Raw genomic sequence first — 22,068 nt, 5'->3', positions numbered from 1 at the left:
GTTTATTAAATGTTACATGGACAAAGTTACATGGGTGACATTTACACAAGCTTGTAGAAATTGCTCATTGGCAAACATTTCATGAAGCAGGTTAATTGTCACCAGGGGAAATAAATGTTTTGCACAAGGATGGGACACATTTTTATTACATATAGTATTTGTAACTATTGTGTATATAGTAATATCTAAGACTACTTATAAGAACAAGAATATTAATTGACAGGAAAACACTTGAGGGTGTTTTTATATGTTACAAGTCATGTTTACATGTCACTGCATAATTATGGCTACCTACACAAGATACTCCTAATATGAATACATAATATTTCATGCTAACAGCCAGAGGATAAATTGATCAACTTTTTTTTAAAGCACAGATGAAAGAACAGGAAAGGAAATTATTATATCTGCATCTATACAACAAACATATCCATTTACATTTTACCATTACATGCACAAATCTAAACTATAGTACATGTTTCAAGGTACAGAAGAATATTGTACATATTTAAAATCATGTATTATTCCTTTGTTTCCAGTGTAATTTGATGATTTATAGGTTCACAGGTTTGGAGTGTGTTGAATATTTTGTAATACAATCATTTATTTGTGTGTTTTAATGAGAAACAAGATCTCAGTGTGCTTTCTAAAAAGTGTTAATTAGTTAAAGACAGGCAAGCCTTATAGTTCAGAATTCAAAGGCCGTCTCCCCAAAATTCAATTAAAAATTGTAATGTAAATGTAAATTAGTGAGCCACCAAAAAAAAAAGCTTCATTGAACTTTCTCATTAAAGGTCAAAGTAAATTATAACTTCACACACATGAGACAATGCATTCATGTTCCTGTCACAGCTGTGTTCGCTCCCCCTTCAACACCTCGTCTGGGATCCCTGGCCAGCCATGCACCTCAACACCACCCTGCCCTTTTCCTTCGTTGCACTGTGGTTCTAGTATGAAGTGATTGAGCATCTGCTCAGCTGAACGCAGGCTGGCCAAGCTGCTCTCTGCATCTGACATCCTGCTTTCAATTGGCCTGCCGATACCTGCCTCCCTGCTGTTGCTTGTTCTCCAGTGATGAATGATCTCATTATCTGAATCCTCAATGGTTTCATCCCCCGGGTGGTGGAGGTCCATCATAGCCTCCGTGCCTCTCAGCTCCTTTTGCATGTGATGGCGTGCCAGAGGAATTTCCTCCAGGCTAGCTGACCGAATCAGGATGGAAGAGCCGTGGTTTGGACTTGAGGTGATCCTGTAATTTTCCTCCCCTGCCATGTCACTTGACAGATTCTTGAAGCTAGAAGGACAAGTGTTGGTCTGGGGTGCTTGTAAAATTTCATTGTGGATAGTAAACTGAAGATGAGGTATCTGCCGTGGTCGTGCAGGGTGTCGTCTGACTGTTTCCTCACCCCCTGACTCGCTATCTTTGTCCATGTCTCCTTCCTGGAGTCTCCATGTTTGACCTCTGTTTGAGCCTGTCAGTATAAATCGTGGCGTCTCCTCTCCCATCTCTGACCAGTCGGACTCCTCCTCCTCTGGGACTGACCCTAGTGATTGCTCCTGCCCAGATGTTTTTGCCTTTGCATAGTTAAGGCTGTCCATGAACTGAACCGGAGGGGGAGCAATGGGGAGAACCACCTGATTAATGGTATCATCTGACTGAAAATGGAGGTTGGTTTTGTGCAGGACAGATGTTACCTACAGTAAGTAGAAGTCACAAATTGATCAGTAAATTGATTTAATTAAAAGAATAAAGAAAAATATATTATTGTTTGACTTCAAGACAATACTAATACTTAATGTCATATGCACATCGATTTCAGAGTCTGATCTTCCTCCCCTGAATGAGGTTAAGTTCTTACATTGAAAGTTTCCACACTGTTGGCAAATTTTGCTTCAGCAAGCTGCTCCGTCAGCACTGAAATACGCTGATTCAACCTCTCACGTTCTCCTTCCATACCCTGAGCCTGACACAGAGAGTACAGTTATTAGTTACTACAGATCAACTCTTGGTAGGTTTGGGGCTATAATATGTTGCAGTCGTTCCCCTAGAGGTATTTAAAGCCAACTTGAATAACTCAGTAGAAAAAGCCTATTTAATGTCAAAACCTATTTACATTCATATTCATGTTTTGAAATATTGATTTGATTTGTGCAAAAAACATAGATTAGCCATCTCACCACTGAGTGAAGTCTTTGCTGTAGAAAATTGTTGGTCTGTTGTGTGGAGGAGCAGTTATCATGTAGTCTAAAATAAGGCATAGTCATAGAGAGAGGGAAGTTATTAACAATAGAATGGTATATTGCAATGCGCACATACAAATGTTACATCTACATCTAACTTTGTATGATTTTAAATAAGATAGGTATGCAGATTATTTAAGTCTAGCACCGCATGCTTTACCTCTTAAACCTCTCTGTGAGGTTGTTAAGCTCCATACGTGTCCTCTGAAGCTCCATCTCCAAGACCTTTTGGCTGCTCATGAATTCTTCACCTAAACACTCCATCCGCACCGCTGTCTTCAGCAAAGTTTGATGCAGACCTTCATTTTTCTCCTGTAGTATCCTATCAGGATGGAGATACAAAAAGATGAAGTGAGTTGATATATCAAGACATGCTTTTGATGATCATGGCTTTGACTTGAATGACCTTGGCCAGTAAAAAAACAATAGAGTTACATCACTTACATGACTCTGCCCATCTCGTGTGTCTTTTCCTGTATAAAACAACAAGACCAACTGAGTATGACAAGAAAACCATACATTCAGAAATACTGTTAATGATGCACGACAAATTAAGTAAAGAAGAAATTGCTGAAAAATGAGAGATAATCAAAGAGCAGTTAGATGCAAGGTCAGTTTGATTATCATTAGTGTGTGCATGATAACTAATCTATTGTTCTATAATTACTAATCTATTGTTCACAGTGACATGCACACACACTGCCCAAATCAATACACAGACAAATGACTGTTGCATAACCTGTTAATGAAACACAGGCAACTATTGACTTGCCAGTAAGTTCTTAATGAACATAGCCTACCATAGGGGATTTCATGGTGGTGTATAGTCAGGAAAAGTAATGCCGTACTTTATGTGATGATGAGTCAGTGAAGCTCGTCTGTTCCTCGTCCTGACTGGAGGGGCTGCTCGTATTCCTTGGTGAATCAGCCTTGCTAGAAAGAGACTCTGGCTTCCTGTGTGAAAGTGGGTGCTCTCCATGGTGATGGTGATGGCTTGGACTGTGGTGGTCTCCATGGTGATGGTGATGGCTTGGACTGTGGTGGTCTCCATGGTGATGGTGATGGCTTGGACTGTGGTGGTCTCCATGGTGATGGTGATGGCCTGGACTGTGGTGGTCTCCATGGTGATGGTGATGGCCTGGACTGTGGTGGTCTCCATGGTGTTGGTGATGGCCTGGACTGTGGTGGTCTCCATGGTGAGGTTGATGAACTTCACTGTGGTGGTCTCCATGGTGTTGTTCATGAGACTCGCTGTGGTGGTCTCCATGGTGTTGGTGATGGCCTGGACTGTGGTGGTCTCCATGGTGATGCTGGTGGCTTGGACTGTGGTGGTCTCCATGGTGAGGTTGATGAACTTCACTGTGGTGGTCTCCATGGTGTTGTTCATGAGACTCGCTGTGGTGGTCTCCATGGTGTTGGTGATGGCCTGGACTGTGGTGGTCTCCATGGTGATGGTGATGGCCTGGACTGTGGTGGTCTCCATGGTGATGCTGGTGGCTTGGACTGTGGTGGTCTCCATGGTGTTGTTCATGAGACTCGCTGTGGTGGTCTCCATGATGATGGTGATGGCCTGGACTGTGGTGGTCTCCATGGTGATGGTGATGGCCTGGACTGTGGTGGTCTCCATGGTGATGGTGATGACCTGGACTGTGATGGTCACCATGGTGATGGTGATGAGACTCACTGTGGTGGTCTCCATGGTGTTGTTCATGAGACTCACCGTGGTGGTCTGTATGATGATGGTGATGGTGATGGCCTGGACTGTGGTGGTCTCCGTGGTGATGTTGATGTCCTGGACTTGGACTGTGGTGGTCTCCATGGTGATGGTCATGAGACTCACTGTGATGGTCACCATGGTGATGGTCATGAGACTCACTGAGGTGGTCTCCATGGTGAGGTTCATGAACGTCACTGTGATGGTCTCCATGGTGTTGGTGATGGTGATGGCCTGGACTGTGGTGGTCGCCATGGTGTTGGTGGTGGCGGTGGCCTGGACTGTGATGGTCTCCATGGCGATGGTGTTGAGATTCATTTTGATGGTCTCCATGGTGATGTTCATGGATTTCACCGTGGTGGTCTCCATGGTGTTGTTCATGAGACTCGCTTTGATGGTCTTCATGATGATGATGGTGATGGCCTGGACTGTGGTGGTCTCCATGGTGATGGCCTGTGCTGTGGTGGTCTCCATGGTGATGGTGATGAGATTCATTTTGATGGTCTCCATGGTGTTGTTCATGAGACTCACTGTGCTGATCTCCATGGTGATGGTGGTGGCCTGGGCTGTGGCGGTCTCCATGATGATGGTGACGATCGTCACTGCTGTGATCTCCATGGTGGTGATGATGATGGCCAGAGCTGTGATGCTGAGCAGGACCATGGCGGTCTCTATGGTGATGGTGATGTAGTGGGCTGTGGCGGTCTCTACGGTGATGCCGATGTGTAGGGCTGTGATGCTCTCCTTGGTCGCTGGAGAGGCTCTGGCGTCGTGGTGTAGTAGGACGTTCAGTGCTTGGGTGGTCTCTATGGTGATGGTGACTTTCATGATGGTGACTTATGTCTCCATGGTGATGATGATGATGAGCGTGATCATGGTGGTCTCCATGGTGGTCATGACGGGCAGGACCATGACGGTCTTCATGGTGATGGTGGTGGGATGGTGGATCATGGCGGCCTCTGTGGTGGTGGTCAGCGTGTTGGGAAGCGGGGCTATGGCGATCTCGATGATGGTGGTGTCCATGGTGATGACTGGTGTTGTGGTGGTCTCTGTGGTGATGCTGATGAGTTGGGCTGTGGTGATGATGTTGATGACCCGAGGCGTGGTCTCCTTGCTGACGGTGGTGGTGCTTGACAGAAGATGAGCGGGAGTGACGCTCAGGCGTTTGAGATCGTGAGTGACGTCCTTTCAGGCAGCTGATATCGTTGCAGCTTCTGGCCTTGTGAGACATCTTATCTGGTGAGACCGATTGGGGACTGTGGTGGTGGAACGATCTAGAGTGAGAAAGTCGACTGGATTGCTTGCTGGTATGAGAGTACTTACTGGAACTAGCCGAGTTTGCACTGGTAGGCCTGCTCCTCTGTTGTCTGTGTTTCTCGGTGCTGCTCTCTACGTTGCTGGCTGGAGTACAGGTTTGCCGTGGACTGCACGGTCTTTGAGCATCTGTAACACCCAGAGTGGTGAGTCTCATTGGGCTGAGCACCTGACGGGTGATCTCATTAAGGAATGCAGAGAACTTCATTTTTTCCTTCATTAAATTCTTCTTGGCTTCAGTTTTCCTTTTTTCTTGTTCATGTGCATCTTCATGTCCATGTCCTTCTTTCTCCTTAGGTCTAGTGAGAGCCTCCATGGATTTGGATTTGCGGAAACTTCCATCTTTTCCCAAGCTTCTTGCAACCTTTTTTGTGTTCTTATGTTTGCTCTTGGTCGGGCTACCGTGAGAGGTTTTGCCTTTCTCCCGTCTCTGTTTGGCAGGGGGCCTGTTTATATAACCTCTTTTATCTATCAAAGGAGCCGTATCATCTCCCTCTTCGAAGTACCTGTGTTTACCAGAAATGTCAGTACAGGACTGTGAATGCTGAGGCTTCTTAAGTGGATGTTTATCCAAACAATCACTGCTGCTCTCAGAGGACAGGCTAGAGGAGGATGTGGAAGAGGAAGAAGAGAATGAAGAGGAAGAGGAGGAGGAGGAAGGGGAAGAGGATGAAGGGGAGGAGGTTGATGTTGAAGAGGAGGAGGAGGAGGAGGAAGAAGAGGAGGAGGATGAAGAAGAGCCAGTGGAGGAACTTGTGGAGACTTCTGAGAGGGAAACATGGCGATGATTTTGCTTGTGATGCTGGTGGTGAGAGTGAGGATGATGAGTTCTGTCATTATCATGTGGACGTCGATGGTCGGGCTGATGATCACTCAAAATGCTGTCCTCTGCTGTTGAATGGGTGCTATCGAACAGAGAACATGGTTGTTTAAGTGAAACTGAATGTGTTTACTCTTTGTCTATTAAAAAAAAACAGAAAAAAAAACAGATTTTATGAACAAGTAAGAGGCATGTAATTATGGCAAAATAATCCCTGACTTACTCATGGCTATCATTGCCATCTGGGTGATGTAACTTCTGTTGGTGGTGGTGCTGACGGTGGCCCTGGCTTTGGCGATGGTGCTTCATCTGTTGAGATTTTGAGTTTGCCGTCTTGCCACGCTTGTGGTCTTTTTCTGGGTGGTCACACATTTCAGAGTTATGACCCTTTCCAGGTCTGTTGTCCTGGTGGAAATGTCTCTCCATCAACTGAGAGCAGCTCTCAGAGACTGGCACAATATTGATCCCTGGGGAAATATTGTAACTCTTTACAACATTTGTTACACAATTCCCCTTGCTATGACCATTTTGCTCTTCAATCCATTCACAAAACATCCACAAAAACAGAAATGGATTGATCTGAATGTTAGTTTGTACTGTTATTGCTGTAAATTAAGAAAAACATAGTTTATTGAAAATATCATTACATGACTGATAATTATTAATTCATAAAACTACACAGGTTCACCACAGCAGAATCAGCTCCGTTAAAATATGACTAAATAGAGTAATTCTTAATTTTCATAATGTAATGCAGTGCGTCATACTGTAAAAAAAAAAAAATCTAAAACTAATCTCATGCAGACTTCTGAGTACATAATGCAGAATGTATGATGTAAAAACAAAATTCAGCTATTATTTCTAGTCATGGTTATAGAGTCATTATTTCAGGTATTTCTCTAACAACAGCCGACATCTGTACTTACGTTTTCAAAGAATCCGCATGACTGTCACTGAGGTCTTCATTGATGTTTTGTTTCGGAAAAACAGCGATTCTCTGGGTGTGATGCACCTTGTATTTGAACTTGGAAGCACATGTGAGGCACTAACAATCACACTCCCAATATATACTCCTGTGCTGTCCAATGGCAGATGGGCCAGCTGATGCACGCAACTACTCTGAACTGCATTAAACTTTACTGTAGACTGCTCTGTGTATGCTTATGCATGTATTATAAAGATACCAACAAGAATAAATTACACAAAATAAAAAACTACTACTGTATTTGTTTATAATGTTTGTATAACATGCTGTTCCTGTGGTTTGCTTGTTGCACATGCTTAAAAATGATTTTAATTTAATAATTACATGCACAAAATAAAAGCTAATTTAATAAGTGTATTTCTGGGCTCTTTAAAAAATTGAGGACATAATTTCACAACTCAAAAGACTAAAAACTATCATCCGAGTTACTGAACAAAAATGAATTAAACTCCATTTAACTGGGATGGTTGTGTGTGTGTTAGATGTCACACTATCTTTTCACTGTCACATTCCCAGGTGCCAGGATACAGCTAGAACCACAGGATAGAGTAAAACCATTAATAAATCACTCCTGATGTCAAAAGATCAGCTCAAAGATAATTTTTCCACTTGCGATTGTTGTCATGAGACAAGAGCAGGACTACAGAAGAGCTGTGCTGCATACCGTATGCATGTTAACTACAAAGTGGTGGGGTATTGATCAGGATGTCCTTATTATGTCAGGGCAATGGGCAATCTCATAACTCAGAGTCAGTGAGAAATAATTGAACTCCAATAGAGTGACAAAGGCAATTACACACCATGAGACATCACCATGTTATACTAAACCCCCTCATGACTGAAACCGTTTTATATTCCCAGAAACACGTCAGATTGTGCAAACCACAGCTCTGCGGTGAACACAAGTGCTGGATCTGTCCCCCTCATTGTACATTGGCATCATGTATGATGCTTATAGCTGCCGGCAGCTTTCCCTGCATCAATCCTGTATGGCTCAAATCCACTGACAATCAATGGCGAACCTACGCTGTTGTGACTGTGTGCCAGACACAATGGAAAGTTAGATGAGGCAACTGATAGTCACATGCAAACGCACAACGTGTTGGTGAATATTTATAATGGCCTACAGATATCTACACTTGAATTAGGAGGATTCTCAAGGACAGCATGTGACAAATTAACATCACACAATATCAACATCATCAAGGGCCCAATAATGAATGTGGTGAATGTGTCTATGCCAAAACAGTTTCACAGTCATTAGGCTATGGAGTTACAAACTAATAAATATATTTTTCACATGCAGCTTTCAGTAAAATGGCAGGGCTGCATAATTCAGAGCAGGAAAAAAGAAAGGAACTTATAATGATAATACATGGAATAAAACCAAAAAAACAACAACTAACTAGTGAAATTAAATGTAAATTGTGAAGTGGCTGAAGTCTTAGGATTTAAAGTTGGATATTTCTATTATTCATAGACCTGAGAGATTTTAAATGCCAGTCCCCCGTATCACAAATCATGCTACAGTATATTATAATAGAAGGCAGAAACACAAAGCACAAGACAAAATAAATAATGAGCAGTAGCCTCCAGTTTATACCGGCAATGAATAACACAAATACAAAAACTGAAAGTGCTTTTTGTATATTATTAAAGCCCATAGCAGTGTAGAATCTCAGTCTGCACACACAGAGCTGACCCTGGTCCCTGTCCTGTCACTGAACTCACTGACAGTCATAGGGCATGGACACATGCAGGACTAAGGGAGGTCCTGATGTGGATGAACCACTAGGGGGAGTGTCATGAAACATACATGTGGTGTCACAGCAGGACCTCACACTCAGTCCATTCATGTGTTTTATGAAAGTGGCAGGTCTGACTTGAGAAAGAGCTCAGTGTTCAGCAGCAGAGGACTGTTGTGTCTCATATTCACCTTTGAAAAGAACAAGATACAGAATATTTGCTTCTGTGCAAGAGTCGTCTTTATCTGGGATATGAGAACGTGACATGCACAGTTTTTGATGAACTTTTAATAACTCTTTAAACTGCATATAGGAATGCCATTTCACAAAACAATCAAGTTGACAACAAATTAGTCATTATAAAACAGATGCCGTCCCAAGATGATGAAGCATGTTTTTGTTATACACAAAGTTAACAAAGACAAATATTTGTAGTGTTTTGTCAAAGAGAAATATTGTTGCAGTGTGAATGTGTTTACGTGCTATAACTCTTCTTGTTTTTTCCTGTGATTTTGAAAAATTATTCATGAGTGTCCTCAGTGCAAATTTTGCTTTGTAATGAAGTGCAATGATTTCTGTGATAGCCTCCATATGCTGCTTAGAAAAACTTAGCAATGAATAACAAACTTCTTTGAGCAACTATACTCAAATGTGAATTGTATATACACATATTTTAAAATGATTCATAATTTCATATTATACATTCTCATTGAAGCTGTATCGAAGCATGATGATCATGCTTTATGTTATTTTAAAAAATATTAAAATGCTGAAATTCTGTAGTATTCCCATTTAATAGACAGTCAAAAAACATCAGGGAAATGTACATACAGTATATATGGCAAATCTAAAAGCAATGCACTCAATTTCAGAAATAATGCACACCCATAAATAGTTATGTATTAATCATGTTTTGGGATATCTGATTCCAGTTCTGAGGGCAACCTCTTCTCTAGAGGGAGAAACGCACAAGGCAACTCAATCCAAATCAGCGCGTGGAATCAGTTTCTAACCGTGTAATGTTAATGAACGTTTCATTGCTCATCTACATTCTGACATTTTACCAGCGACAGATGTTCTTTCAACATCAACAGTGTTTATTTAGTTTGTAATGAACTTGAAAAAAAATTACCTTGACCACTGACAAATGTTAACTGAAACTGGAAATATAAATATTGGCCCTCTTTGTCAATAGCTATTCAATGAACAACATCTACTGGATCCTCTGTAACTACGCTTCAGGCCTTGGTCACCACTGGAGTTTTCAGGTTGCTCTGCGGGGATCACAGGAAACCTCCTGAATGCTCCGAGATATTTTCAATGTCTGGCATGTTTCTAATGCCTGATATAATGAATGGAGACAGGATAACCTCCGTTTTAAAGAGGTGCAGCATCTCTTTTCCTTTCATGTTGTGTAAAGCTCTCTCTACTGGGCTAACCATATGTTGGACAGTCCCGTTTCAGCTCGTTCTACACAATCTTATGTTGTGTAACAGAGGAGAAAAATCGGAATCAATACTTGTTTTCAGTTTTTCCCCACACGAATGTTGGGGTTGAGAAGAGGATCCAAATTTGGGTCTGAGCCGGCCGACGCACGTCCAAGTTTAGCCATGATGATTATCAACGTAAAGAATCCAAGAACTCCGACCAGGAGAAGCATGAAGACTCGCTGTTTCCAGGACAGAGATGTCCGTTTTCCACCTGTGCGGTTCCTGAGGAGATGAATTAATGAAAGAGAGAGAAAAAAAAAAAAATCAGATCACAAAATCAATTCACAGCTATTTTTTTTTCTAGTGTCAAAACAATAGGAGAGCTCGAACTCATAGTACTGACTTGAGAATTCGAGCAAACCAACTTAACGCTGGTCGCCGTCTGTACTTGTCGTCGTCAAAGTCGATCTGTGTGACAGAGCTGTGACCAACGTCCCGTGTGTCGTAGAGTTTTCTTGGGGATGATGCTGGAGAACAAACCAAACCATCATGTTACTCTATCAACAAAAACTATGTTGGATGTTTAGCATAATGACAAAATTACTCTTGATTGTTTGAGGAACTACAAAGCTGTAGAGACTCGGAGGGCTGTGTATTGCTTTACCTGAGTGTATTGTGATTGTGTCACAGGTGGTGGCAGTAGTAAAGTTGATCACAGCGTGCTCCTGCACATTTGAATCCCCATTTTTATGAGGGCCTCCAAGGTCTTCCTGTGCTGGGGGGGAGACCGAGTTTGGCGGGGCACTGCTGAGGCTGGTGTTGTAAGAGTGGCTGGGGTAAATGCTACTATTTTCTTGTGCTGTGGACACAAAAAAGAAGTCAGATAAATTATATTATCATGTTGCACCAGAAACCGAATCTCTTAAATAATGTTGTGTGTACATAGTACTACACTGCCCGTCCAAACAAAAAAGTCACGACTTGGATTTAACTAAGCTAATAGGTAAGAGCTTCCCATTGGATAATTACTGCATGGATGATTATGTTTCAGCTGGCAACAACTTATCTAACCCTAACTGATGCAGTCTCATTTTCGTCATGGAGAAGATGTTAATCTGTTTCAGAAGGGTCAAATTATTGGCATTGATTAAGCAAATGAAACATCTAAGGAGATTGCTGAGACTATTAAAATTGGGTTAAGAACTGTACAACACAGTGTGAAGCAAAAAATGTGGTCCAATGTGACCACAGAGTCCAGACCTTAACCCCAATGAGACTCTTTGAAATATTAATGCAACTCTGGATGGAAATAAATGTTGTGACATTGCAGAAGCTTATTGAAACGATGCCACAGCAAATGCACGCTGTAATCAAAGCTAAAGGCGGTCCAGCGAAATACTAGAGTGTGCGACTTTTTTTTTTGGACAGGCAGTGTATAATTATGCACATGTTGAAAGAGACTCACCATCAAACGTTGACCAGTCGGTATAATCTGTGACATCATTAGCTGTGGTCTCCTCAAGGACCCCGATGGGCTCTTCAATCTGTCATTTCACATTTGAATAATGTCAGAAAATTAAATCAGTACGATAATAATGTGTATCGTCTTCTATTTGATATGTTTTCAGGAGGACTGTCCAATCACCAAGTGAAGGATTTAACTGTAATAGGCCCCTTACCAAAGGCAGCCCCAAACCAGCTCGAGCCCAGTTAACAGACGACAGCTGTTCTTTCAGCACATCAGCGATCGGGCTGGCCAGGTTGGAGGGGGGAAACACTGGACCCTGACAGGTGGGACACTGGTATCCAGCTGGAGCCGTATGCAGGGGCAGCCGAGATGCCAGGTTATTAAGACAGGCCCAGTGGAAGACATCTGTGAACGACAGAAACAGTTTAACGTCACAGCAACGGGGATGTGAATCCAGTGGTTTCCTTTGTTTCAGCTGAATTAAACAGGAACTTGATGATCTTACCGTAGCACACCAGTCTGACCGTGTCTTGGGCATTTAATGGAGTATTACACAAGGTGCAGTTGGGGTTGTAGTCGCTGTCTTGAAGCCATTGCAGATACGACTGCACGATACACTGAAGGGGCAACAGATGACAACACAGAATTTTAATGTGATCACAACATGTGAAAAGTTTTGCACAAATACATATCATGAGATAATTGTTCACCCACTGACCTTGTTGTGGTTGGAGACGAGGCAATGCTCACACACGTTTACACGATGCTCGAAGCAGAATAAATTGGTCACCTTTCTCTTCGGGCACTTGCAGAGACCCATAGCCGCCTGCGCTGTAAAACAAATAACTGCAGGTTTGGTTTGGATGCATACAACACAACAACAGCTCTCAGGAGTCGGTGAATTACAAATTGCCCTCGTGGATGGTGTGAGAAATTACTAATACAAAAGCATGTCATGTTAAAAGGTTGGCACACAATCAATTTATCGTCAGCCCAATCCTCTCTTGAATAGAAGAAGACAGAAGATGAAGTTATCGCCTCTTTGTTTCCTGACAACCTGAAACTTTGAGTGCAGAAAGCTTCCTCTTTTATAAGAATATAAGGAAAGGCATCGTTGCACTATTCTGGTGAATGGCCCGCCAGTTATTATACAGGCATTACTGTATGTGTGTTTTATCTATTAACAGTTTCTCCACTGCTCCATTGAGGGCATAATGATATAGTATATGCTTATTCTTCTACAGGTTAAGTTCGGCACATAGAAGGAAAGTCACTTTAACGCACAAGTACATGAGCCACAAAGCAACACTGGGATGTAGCTAAACATCCTGAAACTGTCTTACAGAGAACACAGAAAAAGTTCAAAATATGTTAAAATGTAAAACGTAAGGTTTGATCTACACATAACAATGATAAATTAAAAATGTAATTACTCGTACAAAATGGGAACAAGAATGAGTCATTCGTGGTTTTGTGTCAGGGTAAATAATAATTTTAAAAAAATTAAATCTACATCACCTGACTTAAATACTTTAAAACGAGGAGTAATTAGTGCAAACAATGCTCTTTAAAATACTCAACATATTGATTTCCTGTAAACTTTACAACCCCAGGTCAGAGACACAGGGGTGTCCTGACATTGTTGTTAGCCTAGGTTTTGTCTCTGTGGTTACATGTCTCATCCATTTACATACGGAAGGTGACACATAGACATTCACATAGTTGTAACTTAGACTCAATTGTCATTAAGAAACAGTTTCTGAGGTTTACTTTAAAGTTAATATTAACTTGTTTATCATATCTACTTTGCTCCCCTGTCCCCTCCCAGCTGTCATGTCACTGCTGTAGATAGGATGGATGAGACAGTCCACAAAGAGGGAGCCAACACCTTTAGTAAACTGTAACGCTGGATTCATGGTGCAATTAATGTTAAATCTCCAATTTATTATGGGTATTGACAGCCTACCTAGTTAAGAATCCATTTATATATTATTTACATGTAATTATTTGCTGTTGAATGTCTCCTAGCTCAATATGCTCCTCATGCTGTCTGCTGACGTGATCTGAGTTTCTTCACCTGCACCAAACATATAGTTAAAGCAAATTTAACACAAGTGACATATTTAGGAAGTTCAGGAGTTGATCTTGATCTTTAAGCACCAACATCTTCCCGACATGTCATCACAACATTTTTTAGCAGAGCTAACATTATTAGCTGCTAGCTGAGCTGGAAGTTAGTCAGGTGAGGTGACGTTGGCCGAGCTAATTTTAGCTAGCTGCAGGAGTTCAGGAAGTGCCGTCGTAAATGATAAAATAACAACACCGTACCTGTCACACAGACTTTAAACAAGTCCCCTTCGTGTCAGCTGTTGTACGGCTGTCATTTAAGCTTCCCTGCCGGGGTCCCACGGAAGGCGTCTCCACAGTCTGTCATCAGTAAAGTTGACTGCGGCTAGCTGCTGCTGCTTCCTTCCTCTCTCTGTTTATGTGCCACGTCTCTTCCGCTCCGGGTCTGTGCGCAGCGAGCCGCGGGCTGCAGGACGCCCCCTGCTGGGCCGGAGGGGGCTACACCCACACGTCTGGTTATGAACGGTTAAAGAGGAACTATGCAAGATTTTTTACCTTAATTAAACAGATTCAGAGTAATTGTGATGGTTATATAAATTACTTGTAACTTGTGAGGCTCTCTGCCTTCCACAGAGCGTCTCTTGGCTGTAAACCAACCTTGCAAGATCAGAGCCGGTGTCCCAGCTTTCATCTTGGCTGCAACACAATTGCGCCCGTAACCCTTAATCTCTTGTTTATGACAGATAAGACTACACAATTATACACATGGTAAAATCGTATACGTATATGATCCACCGCTCCATGGATGGCTTTCCTGTCGTCTTAGTTGAAAACAAATGCACATGGCCAGGAGGAGGGTTAGCAAAACAGTGGAAAAGCGACTGGACTTGCAGTCCAACATGTACATGTTTTATACACTGTAGGCCCTATAGTGTATAAAACATGTACGATATCTTGACTTATACCACCATATTTTAGACCTCAAACATTTAGAAACAGAAATATTTGTATAAGTGCAGTTTTAAAAAGTATATGAGTGTAGGCCTAATGCAGCACAAAAAATATTTCAAAACAGTTCTGGTTTTGGCAGTCAAATGCATTTATTCCCCAGTCCCCTTTTTGTTTTGTTGATTGATAATGTTGGAGGTCTGTCTTTTAAAGAAATACTTGATCATATAATTGGATAAGATGGGAAGAAATGAATATCTACATATCAAAGAACACCACTGGAAAGTAGCTACAAGAGTTCGAATGTAATATTGATGAGATTCAAGAATATATGTGCAACAAGATATAGCCTAGAGTAAACATCAAAATATTTTTTGTACCTATATGCAGTTATTTTGAAGTAGAGAGGCATCAAAGTGATAAAAAGGTAAAATCTAACACATCCACATTATTCCCTCCTTCAAAGGGAGCAGCAGAAAAAGCCATTGGTTTAGCTGAGCTCCTGATCCTATATACAGTATAGCCTACACCTGTCAGTTTGTGTCAGGCTGTAGTTTGCGTGTTCACTCAGCAGATGGCGCACAAACTAAGAGCCAAACGCTATTACAAAAAGCTCAAACACTGCTGAGTTCAATTATTCACCAAACCATGTAAAGATGTTAACCTTTCAAGAGCAGAGCTGACCTCCAAATCCAGTCATAGATTATTGATCTTGTATCTGTATGTCTGAATCTAAATAGATATCAATAATTGTAGAGATCTAGGCTATGATCATTAGCATTTCAGTAACTACAGTGATTTCATATGAGATATGGAGGAGGAGAACAGTTGTGTGGGTGTTGTGTAGCCTTTCCTGCACTTATAATCAGCAGATCAGTGGGGTGAACTGATTGCAGAAAAATGTGCTTCTTCATTTGATGTGATGATGATGTTGTCTTAATGAGCAACATTTGAAGTTGGTCTTGAGGAGAGCGTGTGCCAAATGTCATAAAGGTAAATGGGAGAAAGGAGACAGTAAGGGCCTGTAAATGTAGGAAATGATTGCCATAAAAATCTTGGCCATCCTTAGTAGACATCAACATGGTTACAAATATTCAGAGCTGCTGCTGCTGGTGGTTTGCAAAGGTGGAGCTTCGCGGCTTACTCATGGCAACCACGACAGCTCTCAATCCAGCCCTGCAGACAAGCATTTTTTAAATGCATGGTAATGACATCAGTTTATGCCCACGTTGGTGCCTGCATGCATAGTAATGACATTTGGTCTTTGCATGTCTGCTTGTATGTGTAAATGGCCATGAATGTATTTGAGAATGAGGATACAATTTTTTCCTTCACAGTTCACTGCACATGTGAATTGCCTGTGGGGAAAAGTGATGAGAGCAAAATGAGCGAATCAAAAAAAACTAAAAAAGGAAGCACCTCCACTCAAAGAGAATGTGAGGTCCTCTAAGGTCTTAGGCAATGAAATCAAAAAAAGTTGCTTAACGCAACTTAGTGTGAAACACTTCTTCAAATTTTGCATAAAGGCATAAAATTTTCTCATTTACAAATTAATTAACTTGCTCTAATAGTTTTAATAAATGCAACAAAAAAGTAGATCATATCAGTGGAGCAATTCCGTTTCACCCACCCCTTGTTACAAGAAATTTCTTCCAATAGGCAATTTTTTTTTTTTTTTTTGAAAGAGCAAGCTTCAAAAACTGTGGATATACTATGTGGGATCATCCCTAGCTGCAAATTGTTTAATTTCTCTTTAAAAAAAGAAAAGAAAATGAAACTAAATGGCTTTGTGCACATCAGCATGGTCTTGTAGTGTTGTCAGTTATGACCAGGGACACATAAATCACAGACGGGGGGTAAGGACATGTGGAAAGGGCATTTGAAAAGCACTGGTGCGATCAGATGGAAGGGAAATCTAAAGACAAATGACAGAGGCACTGGAGGACAAACCAGCCCTGGAGCTGAGGCAGCTGGGTCTGAAATACCGACTGGAGAGGCTGTCGGGGCTGTGTGGGAGCACATTGATTGATTGAGTCTGGCAACTATTGATCAGCTATCAGCTCTATCTGCGAGGGAAAGTGTTAAGATTCAGGCATGGCTTGTTTAATGTATTAGTTCCCCAATGTGAGTGTAAAGGGATTGGCCCCTAAATCAGAGAGGCGCTGAAAACCCAGATAGCCTGCCGGGGCCATTGTTTACTTGATGTTATGACAGATTGATGTGTAATACCTTTTAAAGATGCTGTTTACACAACACAAACAGAACACACAAGGTTAAAAATCCCACGCTGATACCTTTACCTGTACCTCAGTCAGTGTCATTGTGCTGAGTCATGCAGGTTCGTCATATGTGCAGAGGCTTCACTCCACCATCTGACCCTAATTTTCAAGAGTTGTGCATTCATGGTGGTGATTTTTATACCAGTCCTGCTATCTCTTCCTGTAATTGTTGACTTATTAAATAAGATGAGCATTTTTATTTCATGACAAATTCTTGTTTCCAAAACATTTACAGTGTATACTTGGCATATACTGCATGCTGTTTCCTTCTACAGTGCGACAAAACCAGACTGTAGGGAACAAACAAGAAACACCTGAGCTCAGGTTGATCTGTTTTTAAAAACTGGAGGACGTGAGTATTGTGGAACGCATTTACTGAAAATGAGTTGAATCCATGTCAAGTGATGAAAAAAATAGTTTATTTATTGTTTGGTTTGAGTCCTGCTGTGAAAACTGTGTGAAGAGTTTTGAGCAAGAGAAAAACAAGTGGCTGCTATCAGACAGGAAAAAACAGAAAAATATTATTTGAAAGCAGTGTTCATTTTATTCTTGTTCCATAATGATCCCAACAATGTAAAGTGTCCTCCAGTGGTCCTGGTCTACAGCTTCACAACTACTGACTTTTAACCCAACTTCACAGTGGAAATGTATGTCTGTGTTGGTGTTTTGTTGTTGTACTTTTGTGTGTGATGACTGAAAATGAAGTAAAATCAAATCCACGGTCATAACCACATCATCTGATTTGGAATGTAATTATACTGTGGATACTGTAACTTTATCAGGACGGTGGCTCTGAAGCAAATCCATCAGGCTTTGCTCTGAATGAAATTGGATTGACTGATTGATTCATGTATGTCAAGTGAAGGGCAAACAGACAGTCACAAAGAAACCACAGAGAGTGAGTGCGGGTCAGGGGAGGGGAGTCGCAGATATATGGATGAAGCATGGCCCCCTGATGGGGGAAGGAGCGTATTGAATCAGACAGAGACAAATGGAGTGTGAGCGACAGAGAGAAAGATATTCAGACATATGCCTGCTGACCTCAACCCTTTCTTTTTTCCCCCCAGCTGATCAATACAGGGAAATGGGCGTTATGTGTGTTTGTATGTGTGTGTGTGTGTGCTTGTTTGGAGGGAGGATCTGTCTGTGTCGCTCCTAATAATGATCAGAAACACACTGACATTGCCTCAGCCCTGTCTGACTCCTCCCTGGCTGTCCAACCTTTGCACATGCCTCTATTTAATTCTGGACCCTGTAATCTTATAACAGACTGAGAGGTCGGGAGCACTCAGACTGTCCTCGTCTCTCCATGAGCCGGGTGAGGAAAATGGGATATAAAACATAAAACATAACGGCTGCACAAATGACAGGTCATGCACATAATGCGCATATGAAATGTGTTTGTGCAAATATTTGCTTTGTGTTTCATCTGGCAGACTGGGTTGTATTCTATCACAATATAATTAATAACACAATAAAAATGAACAATTGCTTATCAGGAGATTTTTCTCTAATTGCCAGACTCTCTCTCCCACTTATTCGCTTTGAAAAAAACAATACACAGACACACTGGCTGACAGAGAAAAGACACCAGTATTTCCTGAAGACAAATGCCTGCTATACCGTGTATTACTCTGAGCAGAACACTGTCACAGTTGAGAATTATAATCAGCTAAAATGTGTTATATTCCACCCAGGTTTCACCCCCTGTCATCCTTATTATTGGTTCCCCCTGCCGCTTAAGACCGACAAAATTTCCATGCACATCTTCAGCCAATTAGGAAGAAGCTTCAACTTGCCATTATTCAAATCCAATGTGTATAATGACTGGATCAACCCATCATTCAATTATCCAGAGTTTTTGACATGAAAGACTGAAAGTGAAGATGCTAGCTCTGCAGGTATATAAAAAAGAGAGAAATGTGTTAGATCAAGACAAGGGACACAACAACAGAAGGCACTGTCAGACAAAGCAGCACCCAGGCTTTTACCGTGGAGATTCGCCTGTGAAGTCAGAAAACATGCAGGCAAGGATTAAATGCTTTGGCTCATAGGGAGTGTGCAGAGGTTGAAGGTACCTCTTCCCATCCCATCTCTCATCCAATCTCTGGCCTGTAATCACTGTAAAAGTCTCAAAAGGCCTCTCCCTGACTGTAACTGATGGCTATAACAATGTAAGAGGTAGAGAAAAAATAATATTTTGGTGGAAGAGCTGAAGCTGATGAGAATATGAGTCTTGTAGGTATTCACTCTTCAACTAACTGAAATGTTGATAAACAAGATGAAAAGTCAGGGACTAAACACACACAGCATCAATGTGTGCAACACATTTCTTTGCAATCTATCCAATAATTACTGTCCAATAATTGTCAATCAAAGCCACAAATGTAATTAACATGACAGAGCTGCAGGAAAAGTCAGAGATCACTCAAGTCAGACAGAATCAATGTCCAAGGCCCGTGAATATAAATACATCAAATAGTTTTTAGACCCATTTAACTTTGGAGCAGATGTATCATCATTGGGACAGATCCAATTTTATTTTATCACTTATACCCTAACGTGTTAAATACCAAGCCTATTTTCTAGGCCTTTTCTCAAAAACTGCATATCCATAATAAAATGAGTAGGATCTCTGCAACCACAAGGTCTATTTAAATACTTTTAGTGTCATAGTAAAGGGAACAAATTTAGAAATTGCTGAGATGTGTAAATTTCAGTATATGTGTTACTGGTGAAGAGTAAATGAAGATGGCACACTGAAAAAATTAATATTTGCCCCCCAAAAAATCATGTCCTTCAGAATGATGCTAATAAAGCTCAAAACCTCTATCAAATGATAGTACAATGTATGAACATTATCTCTACGGTGGTTGATTCTGATAAAGTGAAGCAGTACAAGATTATTGAGATTTTACTACAAAATATTCAGGCGAGCTTTTCCAAAATGTCAATTTTTGGCACAGCTTGGAACCACCTTCCACCATAAACCATTGTTTAATCTTTATTTTCACACTATTTGCATAAACTAACTGAAAAAGAATCAACCGGAACTAAATAACGCTCACAAGGGTTCCGCCGCTACCGTAAAGCCCGTCCGGACCAATTTAGATGTAACACCGGTCAAAGTTCAAACTGACCCATAAAACAAACTTTTCACGGCAAAACAGCAAAGGTAAGAGGAAATGTACAACCAGGTTTTGGCCAGTGGCCACGCAGTGTCTGTGTTTGCTCGACTTTGCGCGTTGTTGGCTTCCTTTCTGCCGTGCTTCTGTGTAGCTTCTGTGTTAGCCGCGGTTGCTATGTGTTGTTCCAATATTCGGCCCGGCTCTTTCATATGAGCTGATGTGTTTTACATAATTATAGCCTACGAGCCAGAAATGTGGCGACTAGGTCCACACAGAGGTGCTTCATGAAGTTTGCTGTTTAGTTGTTTATTTGAGTAGTGTTTGGGCTGTGTTTGGGTCATATAAACATGGTTTTTAGACGTTGTGGGCCAGCTTCTGCTGTTTAATTTGACATAGAATATGACGCAGTGGTGGCTCTGTGATTATTCTGCATGTCTTCAAGTCTCCCAAATGGGAAACTATTGAGAGATAAGACATTCTCCATTATGCATTACCCCGTATCTCATATTTTGTACATTTTCTCTGATACAAATAACAAAGACAAAAAACAAACAACCAAAAAGAAAACAGACAACAGACAACAGACAAAAAAAAATACAATCATGTCATGTTTAATATAAGAGAGAGAGAGAGAGAGAGAGACATGCATAGGGTAGGCTATACAGTATAAATATATATATACTTTTTATTTTATTTTATTCTTTGAGTTGTATTATTTCTCGTAACATTCTTGCCAATAAAGCAAATTTGAATTGAATTCAGAGAGAGAGAGATGTTTGTTTATTTTTATTTATTGTCTGTATTGCATTAGCAACACTGTATTTTAACGGTCATGCTAATAAATCGCTTTGAATTGAATTGAGAGAGAGAGAGAGAGGGTTAGCTGTTGAAAAATGAAAGCTCTAATTGATATCATATAATATTGTTGTTGTTGTTTTTCATTTCTTTATTTTATGAATTAGTATTAGTATTATTATTATCACCATTTAATATGAACTAGCCTATGTGTCTATATTGTTATTGTTGTTTTTCATTTCTTTATTTTATGTATTAGTATTATTATCATCATCATCATTTAATATGAACTAAGTGTATATATTTTTGTTGTTGAGGGGAGCAGCCTTATTTCTTGGTTCTTTTTATGTTTGTTTTTATTTATTGTCTGTATAGATACAGTAGATAGATAGATAGATAGATAGATAGATAGATAGATAGATAGATAGATAGAAGTGACGATGAAGTCGGTTGGAGGACCCTGTTGAATTTCTAGGAAATTCTTGCCATTTTGAGAGAGAGAGAGAGATTTCATAGATGGTCGGTGGTAGATCTTCACTGCTTTTGCTGCAGTATCTTCACTGCTTTTTTCAAGTACTTGTGGATTTGTGCCATCATTCAATTGTTGCTCATTGAACATAAATTATTATTTTATATATGTTATCAAGAACAACAAAATGAACAGAACTTTTTTTTTTTTTTTTTTTTACTGTAAAACGAAATAGGTGGGAGAAACCAGACTTCCTGGAGAAAACCCAATCTTGACACTGAATCCATTCATTTCTAGCACGAGAGCATCATGCTAGGAGGAGTTGTTCAGGTGGCAGGGGATGGAGGGTAAAGGGTGGATGGTAGGGGTTAGAAAGTGGGAGGGGGAGTTGAGGGGAGGGAGAGAGATTTCATAGAGAGAGAGATATTTTGATAGTGAAAGAGAGAGGGAGATTTCATAGAGAGATGGTCGGTGGGATATCTTCTCAGCTTTTATCCAAATACTTATGGATTTGTGTCATCATTCATTCAGTTGTTGCTGATTAACATACATAGATTGATTAATTTATGTTTGTTATCAAGAACAACTAAATGAACAGAACTGATGTTTTTTTTTTTTTTTAATGAAATAGGCCTAGGTGGGAGAAACCAGACTTCCTGGAGAAA

General features: G+C 40.8%; 2 protein-coding genes across 5 annotated transcripts; both read right to left on the bottom strand.

Annotated features, from left to right (window-relative positions):
- Positions 1-209: 209 nt before the first annotated feature.
- LOC146974310 (uncharacterized) lies at positions 210-7,215 on the bottom strand. Its single transcript, XM_085797484.1, has 8 exons — positions 7,016-7,215; positions 6,313-6,556; positions 3,090-6,174; positions 2,686-2,714; positions 2,402-2,563; positions 2,179-2,245; positions 1,860-1,964; positions 210-1,695 (listed from the first exon to the last, which is right to left on the bottom strand). The coding sequence occupies exons 2-8, from the start codon at positions 6,513-6,515 to the stop codon at positions 847-849; spliced, it is 4,500 nt and encodes a 1,499-aa protein (XP_085653610.1). The 5' UTR covers positions 6,516-6,556; positions 7,016-7,215; the 3' UTR covers positions 210-846.
- A 2,379-nt stretch (positions 7,216-9,594) lies between these two features.
- zfpl1 (zinc finger protein-like 1) lies at positions 9,595-14,202 on the bottom strand. Of its 4 annotated transcripts, none has more exons than XM_085797480.1 (8): positions 14,046-14,202; positions 12,436-12,548; positions 12,223-12,334; positions 11,929-12,122; positions 11,715-11,793; positions 10,914-11,108; positions 10,653-10,776; positions 9,595-10,531 (listed from the first exon to the last, which is right to left on the bottom strand). In XM_085797480.1, the coding sequence occupies exons 2-8, from the start codon at positions 12,535-12,537 to the stop codon at positions 10,345-10,347; spliced, it is 993 nt and encodes a 330-aa protein (XP_085653606.1). In that variant the 5' UTR covers positions 12,538-12,548; positions 14,046-14,202; the 3' UTR covers positions 9,595-10,344. The 4 variants fall into 4 exon arrangements, with proteins under 4 accessions (XP_085653606.1, XP_085653607.1, XP_085653608.1 ...); XM_085797481.1 differs by having other exon boundaries at positions 12,436-12,543; XM_085797482.1 differs by having other exon boundaries at positions 14,059-14,202.
- Positions 14,203-22,068: the final 7,866 nt, after the last annotated feature.

The sequence above is a fragment of the Trachurus japonicus genome, chromosome 14 (assembly GCF_045865225.1).
Source record: "Trachurus japonicus isolate A0001 chromosome 14, Traja_1.0".
NCBI lineage: Eukaryota > Metazoa > Chordata > Actinopteri > Carangiformes > Carangidae > Trachurus > Trachurus japonicus.
This window is presented reverse-complemented; position numbering and strand designations above follow the sequence as displayed.